This window comes from Notothenia coriiceps, unplaced genomic scaffold (genome assembly GCF_000735185.1).
Source record: "Notothenia coriiceps isolate Sejong01 unplaced genomic scaffold, NC01 NC01_scaffold00023240, whole genome shotgun sequence".
Lineage (NCBI taxonomy): Eukaryota > Metazoa > Chordata > Actinopteri > Perciformes > Nototheniidae > Notothenia > Notothenia coriiceps.
In genome coordinates, this window is record NW_011355941.1 from 19,523 (window position 1) to 26,931 (window position 7,409).

Here is a 7,409-nt window from a genome sequence, read left to right on the forward strand (position 1 = left end):
TACATAGATAACCTTCAGCATCGCGACAAATCATATGCCAGTACAAGATCTAGCCAATCAAACCGCTGCTTGTGTGTCAGGGGCGGGAGATTCATGTGATTTGTTGTTGGTCGAGCTTCAGACACGCCCGCCGCCAAGCTTTTTTTGAAGCTGTAGTGTGGACGGGCCATAAGAAGGCTAGGTGCTGGACTCTTGGTGAAGGCTGAGCAAGGGCTCGCAATAACTGTTAAAGGGCAAGGCTATGGTAACGATATTGGATCACACAGAAGACGCATGATGAGAAAAAGACTGAGAACAGGTAATAGGCTCTAATTTAGCACCACCATCAGGCCTTTCCATTTCCATTTCTGTTTTGTTGTCCATTTGTGACCTGCTCTATCGAAATCAGTCGCATTGACCCGAAGACACATTTTGAGTTGTATACACTGCTGGAAAGAGGGTATTCCTAGCTTTCTAATGATATCAGGATTGTTTTTGTACTCCAAATATTAAGCGAAATATGTCACATTATATAATGACTGTCACCGAGTCATCATTTTGAGAAAAAGGCCTTCAAAGTTTTCTCTTCTCTGGAATCCATCGATCTGATTGATTATTAGCAAATGATCAAAATACTACGGAGGGAAGATATTTTCGTTTGGATTGCTGGTCTGGGGGAAGCTCACGAGTGTGTGTGGTGTGTGTGTGTGTATACGTGTGTGTGTGTTTGTGTAATTTTGCGTTTGTGTGTATTGCGTTTGTTTCCCGGGGGAAACCCTCACGAGAAACACCGGCTGTTGTTATGCCTGCTGTGACGTTAAGTTACTCCGTTCTCCGCTTGTAATTATGCCGTTACAAGCTTCAAAGTTGTATTTATCATCTGAATTAGCCGAAACAAGTTTAATATTCTGAAAGCCAAGACTTTGTTTTAATTGAAATCAGATGAAAACAAACTGTAACGGACCCTGCCGTGTTATTTATGATTACTCTACGCTTACATTCATAATGTCAGCCGGAGGGAGGGGGGGCGGCGCTGCGGAAGAGCAGATTGCCTGTCATCTTCCCTTTACAAGCTTAAAGAATGTATTTATCGTGTGAGTTTGGAAATAAAATTTTCATATTCTGAAAGCCAAGACTTTGTTTGTTTAAAATCAAACAAAACACCCGAACCCCGAAAAAATTGTTTTTTACGCAAATCCACGTTTATTTTGAAATGAGCCGTTGCGACTTCCGACTGATTTCGATAGAGCGGGTCACATTTTGTATCATTATTGTCATTATCATAGAAAAATATATAATGATCATGGTTTGTTGTTTTAACAAGATCTGTACCTAACAAGTATTTGTGTTAAGAATACTGATGGCAAGCCGTGATAACTCTGGAACTCCTCAATACTTCCTTCAAACATTGTATTTTACCAATATTGGGCTTCCTAAATATTGCACTAAGATATATCTTCAAGTTTCAAGCCCAAGCCATATTCTGTCACATGTTAACTCATTATGGGTTGATTCTGAAACTCCCTCTGGTGCTACAGGTGACGTTACCCACCTTCATGTGATATGTGTATTTGCAAGCTGAAGTTTAAATTTGCGTGTGAAGAGAGTGATAAAACATTAAATGTCAGCATTACCAAGCACAGAATAATACTCTTAATTGATGTACCTGAGCATCAAGAAACGTAATGAAGCAGCAGCTTAAGTGAACAGCCAACCAATCATGAAGCCAGAGTGCAGTATCTGTACCTGCTGTTTGAAGTAGCGTCTCTCCTCCTCATCGATGAGGACCAGGTTGAGGTAGTACCGCACCGAGTACTTCTTGTTGATGTCCCTCATGCTCGGCGTCATCTCATAGCCTGCGAGGAACAGCCTGATGGGGATGGACTCTCCTGCAGCACAGCCAAGCAGAACCAGATAACATGTTTAGAAGTGGCCTTCAACAGATCCTCACAATAATCAGACGGCTCATGAAGACAGGACAAAGCTGCTTTACCTCTGACTGGTGCCCCGTCCATGATCTCATACTTTGCTATGGTGTCGTTCTCGTGGTACACGTTAGGACCTGTGCCGGTTGTCTCCCGCTTGATGATGTCAATCTCCATATGTTTGATTTTAATCCTCACCAGCAGAAAGTAAATCTTCCCTACAATCACATCTTTAAGGTGATACCTGCAAGCAAATGGTATGGTCCGTCACACTCAATTTTCTGAAGGAAAAAAGTCTGATCCAAAAAAAAGAACTTTTACATTTCAGTAGATTATTTGACATAAAAATACATACTTGGATTTATTGTACTCAAACTCTATGTGTAGACAGTCCTCGATCCCCACTTCCATCTTGATGGAGGAGTTGAGCTCGGGGTATGAGCTGAGTGTGTGCACCACGATTTCCAGCTCTTTGCTGATGTCATTCAGCCTCCGGCTCCCTGTGGCCCTCAGGAAGTAACTGGAGAGAAAGAAAGAACGATCACATGACTATGAAACAAGACTGTAACACTGTTATCACAGAGAGGCCCTGTTTGTTACATTACAAATATGAGTGTTACTAATATTCTCCTCTGACCTGGAGTCCACAAAGAACAGTGTAATGTAAGTGTGAAACTGTTCCTTTAACATTAGCGCTTGACCATGTTACACGCAAAATGTTCACAAGTATGTCAACACGTCAACAATAGAGTGGTGCAAGACGATGTGTTTAGGTAGGTCGAAACCTGAAGATAGCAAAACAAGGGCTCCCTCCACAAAAAAACATGGGATTTTTTTCCTTGGTCTTTGTAATATTGCAGAACATTTCTGAAATATTTGTCTCCAAATATTAACACCACTTTTACTATTTTTCAGAGATGAATGAAATGATCAGGATTGAAGAGCTATTAACAAAGCACATTTCCACTGCAGCGTGGTAGCCCCGTTTAAGCGTCCCTAAGCGTCCTCGCTCAGGCCTCGGGCTGCCTCGGGCTGCCTCGCTGGCCGTCTGAGGCCGTGGGGCATTTGCATTACAGTTTAGGACCTGGGGCAGAAACGCAGTGTAGGCGGGGCGATCGGCTTTTTTTTGGCCAATGAGATGTAGGAGCGTCGTCACCTCCTCGGTCGACCACGGTGTGCTTTTCTTTGACGTTGCCATTTTTGTAGCTCCTCCGTTTACAAAAATGCTGTGTCTAAAAATGCTGCAAGCTTGCTTCTAGATATATATGCAACGCTAGGGATGATCTCGCGCGCGATCTTGTGACGATTCTCTCTGACCAATCAGCAGTCGAGAGTGTTGACGTCACTAGTTCAGCCCTGGCCCTGGCCTGATAGAACCACGATTTTATGGGGCCGGAAAAAGGGAAAAGTACCCCTAGCCGGTGCCTGACGCTATATGGAAAGGCCACCAAAAACTGGCCTGGCCGCTTGAAGACGATTAAGGACGCTTAAACGGGGCTACCCGCTGCAGTGGAAATGCGACATAAGCTAAATGCAGCTCATGATGTCTCATTTAAGACACAAAGAAGCTCAAGACATTCATGAGTGGTATGCTTACTGACTGATTGTATTTGATGTTAACAAGTGTAGAGATACCATAATGACAAGTATTCAGTCATTACTGTTATCTGAAGTGTTGGATAAGTAGAACAAAGACATGTTTTTTTATAAAGTCACATAATAGATGGGAATGTTGTGATATTGGGTTATAAATAAAATTGTCTTTACTTACACAAACGCTGAAACATGCAATACATTTACATCTGCTGCTGTGTCGTACATTAATGCATCATGAGATAAGCTGATTGTAAAGATACACTAAAAACAATGGTTGAGGAGATTTAAGATTCAATGCTATTACTATTAGATGATTTGGTGCATGTTCAACCTACATTTCAACATAATATACAAGGCAAAGGATTTATGCAAACAAAGCTTACCGTAATTTGACGTTCTGACCGGTGTAAGACTCGTAGGGTTTCTCCACATGTGTGAACTCAAAGTCAAACGTCTGTGACTGAGTGAGCTCCCCGGGCCGCGCCAAGTCCTTCACCAGAGACACAAACTCATGGTGGTTCCCTCTGTCGTAGTACAGCTCTGCAGAGGACACAACAACAGAAGCAGACAGATACAGATGAGCAGGTTTAAACATTGTAATAAAGCGTTTGCACAATCTTTAACTCCTCCACCTTATTAACTAACTCGGTTTTTAAAAGGCCAATTTTTATTCTGCCATTTTGCCCTTTTATCCATGAACCTGAAGTACTTCTGCTTCTTGACAAATGGTAGGGAACATAAGAGGGAGGGACGCGTGCAGCATTGTTGATAATATCAATACACAACTGTAATGTAACAAAGTAACACCCTACTGTTGATGCAATCATACTAACTAAGCAGATGGCCTTTTTTTTGTTAACTGAAAAGGAAAATAGAACAGTACGCCTTTTTTTAATACTTGTAAACAAGCTGTAGTTGGACTGAATATCTTTTAATGAAGTGAGCGGCTGGCTTTACACAGTGCAACCTTTGTGGAATTAGCCTCTGATTTTAAATGCATATTTCACAATTTTACTTCAAAACAACCAAAAGCTCCCGGCTGAACTAATTTGTAAAGGAATGCTCTTGATTATTTTATACATTCCTGCGTAAATTAAGGGTGTTTGAAGGTTTTTTTATCAAATAAAAGTTTTGTAATTTACTTTTGGTTAAAATCAATGACAAAACTTTTGTGTCAGTTAAACAGTCTAAACTGGGACAGGGGACGGAAATTACACTTGGCTGGAAATACATCTATTCTGTAACCATGAGAGGATTACAAAATTGTAGAAATATTAAAGTTCTATCATCAAAGTGCAGTGTAAGTATCAAAAGTACTCATAATGCTAACTCATAAGGGAGGCTGTGGATCAGTGGTTAGTGTGCTGAACTTCGAATCAGGGGATAGCAAGTTCGAGTCTGCAGTCAGCATGTCGTTGTGTCCCTGGGCAAGACACTTCACCCCAAATTGCTCCTGTGTCCACAGTACCGAATGAATGTAAGTTGCTTTGGATAAAAGCGTCTAACAAATTACATGTAATGTAATAATGCAGCTGAATGGTAGGACACTTGTCAACGTTAGACTTTTGATGTATTATTATGGGGTCATTATTGCTGATGCATTAAAAGCATGATAATGGTTACACTGGTCAATGTGGTTTTACTTACTCAATATATTACTGGGCGGTTCGATTTTGTTACAAATGTTTTCTATCATGTAAACTCTTAAATGGCATAGTAACTCGACGCTTAACCTGTACAATTAATGTTTTGAAGTTAACAGTATCTATTTTCATTTGAGGAAAGAAGTATCAAGAACAGTAACTAAATACATTTACTTGGCTACATTTTCACACTGCTGAATCAACTTCAGTTCCAGTTTGTTATTTTTGGTTTGTAACATCATGCTTAGTGTTTGCTAATAGCAAAACAGCAACTTTTATTCGCAACCTGCGACTAATTACGTTATGTCTAACCTGCACTCTTATCCAGAAACTAGTTACTACTTCCTACGAAAGTCACAGTTGTAATGTGACAGGACAGGTTTTAGAAACAAGGGTCAAAGGTAAATGAGACAGCTAGCCAATGGCTGTGTCAGCTGATGTTAGCTTGCACCAACATCTGTCACGAGACCTGACACTTCAAATTGACACTTGTGGGCCGCAGTGTGGCGTTCAAGTGCTTCACTCGTGAAATAATTAACGTTACACTTTGGGAGTGTTTGGTTGTGTAGTGAGCGCCTGTAGCTAGCTCTCTCTCGTACTTTGTCTCTCGGCAGGCCCGCAGCCGCTCACCTATCTGGCCGACAAACTCAATCTTGATGCCGTTGTGCTCGAGCCTCTTCCCCGGGTACTTCAGCGTCACGTTGACTTTCCCCGACACCGTTTCCCCATCGTAGAAGAGAAAATATTTGTCCTTCCTGCCGTCTTCGGTTTTGTGCTCAGCTTTCTTTCTCGTTTCGGCGTCATTCAGAACTATATCGATGTCCGCACTTTGCCCGAAACCAAAGAAGCTCATGGCTGTCACTGTGCTCTAATGCAGCACACAGGCTCGTGCTCCTGTGCAAACTGCTCCCAGATTATTGAATATTTCCAGTTACAACAGTGTGAGTGCGCATGCGCGACTGTCACGTGAAGGAAAATCTTCTCGTTTTAACGTTTTTCATAAACAAAAGTGGCATACTCTTCATTAACAAGACGATATATGGTTGTATGTGGCTATTGAAATTAGATAAATTATGTTTTAATCGATACGTCTGCACTTTTTCGGCGCAGTATCAACAGGCGGAAGAAACTCACTCACAGTCTTTACTTCCCGGAGTGCTGTCTTTCAGGTACTCTTCACTGTCATGTAGAAAGGGTCGAACCCAAATCATTGTGCGTTCGGATCAATCGTTTTCTCCTTTATAATCAGTAAATGTCCTGCACTCAAAACGTAATCAAGTAAAAGTACAAAAGAGGCATTAGATAATACTCAAAGTACTAAAAGTAAAAACACTCTTCACGCAGAATGGTCAATTTCAGAATCATAATGTAGGCCTATTTTATAAATAGATTACAATAAGTTATTTATTAATGTGCTTATCTCTTGTGGCAGATGGTAAATGTCGAGCTAAATTTAACAAGGCTACTGTTTGTAATGTTGGTTAGCCTAATCCATAATAATGTCATAATTTTTTAGATGATTTATATTGTATTGTATAAATTCACATATAAATACAAGAATAAAGGTAAAGACTGGCCCAGAGTTCTCTTACATGCAAGAAAAATAGGTACAGTAAGAGCAATATACCTCCTCTTATTAAGCCAGAATGAATTCCTTCTTCCTTGTTCTATTTCATAGATGACATCTTGTTTCACAGCGGTTGTATTGTATTTAGTTTGCGTGTGTATGATTGTTTCTAGATTTTAGGTCTTACTTTATATAATGTAAGCCATTTAATGTCGATCACCATGTTGATAGTGTGGTTGACTTTGGAAACACCAGGGACAATGATGGAAAAATGTGCCTTGAATCTTTGGCTAAATCCCTAAAAATATGTATATGTGGGTTTTTTTCATGAATTGTAGAATCGTAGAATAGAAAAAAACAACAGTAACTAGATCTTAATATTGGTATTAACCTTTACTCTTGATTTTAACTTGTTTACTTTGCATTCACCTCTGTTCTGGATTTTACTCCAAGAAGATATTTCAGTGTGATGTCAGTGCTGCACCACCAGAGAGCAGAGTTCACTAACAGGAGACAGATCAACCCCAATCATCTTCACTTAACATTTCCATCCCTGATTTAGTGTGCAATATTCAGTATTTTAAAGAAAATCTATTCTGAAAGTACTTCATTTTTTTTGTTTTAAGGTTCCATACATACAAGTGTATCTAACAGTACCTTTTTTTGAGAGAATTAAGCAAATCAGTCAGGTTATCAAAA

The 7,409-nt window shown here is 40.2% G+C and overlaps 1 protein-coding gene across 1 annotated transcript; it reads right to left on the reverse strand.

The window, feature by feature from the left end:
• Nucleotides 1–1,677: 1,677 nt before the first annotated feature.
• On the reverse strand, nt 1,678–6,060 carry LOC104954319 (vacuolar protein sorting-associated protein 26B-like). The gene is made up of 5 exons (XM_010781410.1): nt 5,774–6,060; nt 3,884–4,040; nt 2,260–2,424; nt 1,973–2,148; nt 1,678–1,868 (listed from the first exon to the last, which is right to left on the reverse strand). The coding sequence occupies exons 1-5, from the start codon at nt 5,994–5,996 to the stop codon at nt 1,678–1,680; spliced, it is 912 nt and encodes a 303-aa protein (XP_010779712.1). The 5' UTR covers nt 5,997–6,060.
• Between the last annotated feature and the right edge of the window lie 1,349 nt (nt 6,061–7,409).

Excerpts from the sequence above, each read along its gene's own strand:
- LOC104954319 (XM_010781410.1), bottom strand. The coding sequence starts at position 5,996 with ATGAGCTTCTTTGGTTTCGGGCAAAGTGCGGACATCGATATAGTTCTG. Across the intron at positions 2,425-3,883 it reads GGTCAGAACGTCAAATTACG|TTACTTCCTGAGGGCCACAG; the intron begins GTAAGCTTTGTT and ends CTTTCTCTCCAG. Across the intron at positions 1,869-1,972 it reads GGACGGGGCACCAGTCAGAG|GAGAGTCCATCCCCATCAGG; the intron begins GTAAAGCAGCTT and ends GCTGTGCTGCAG.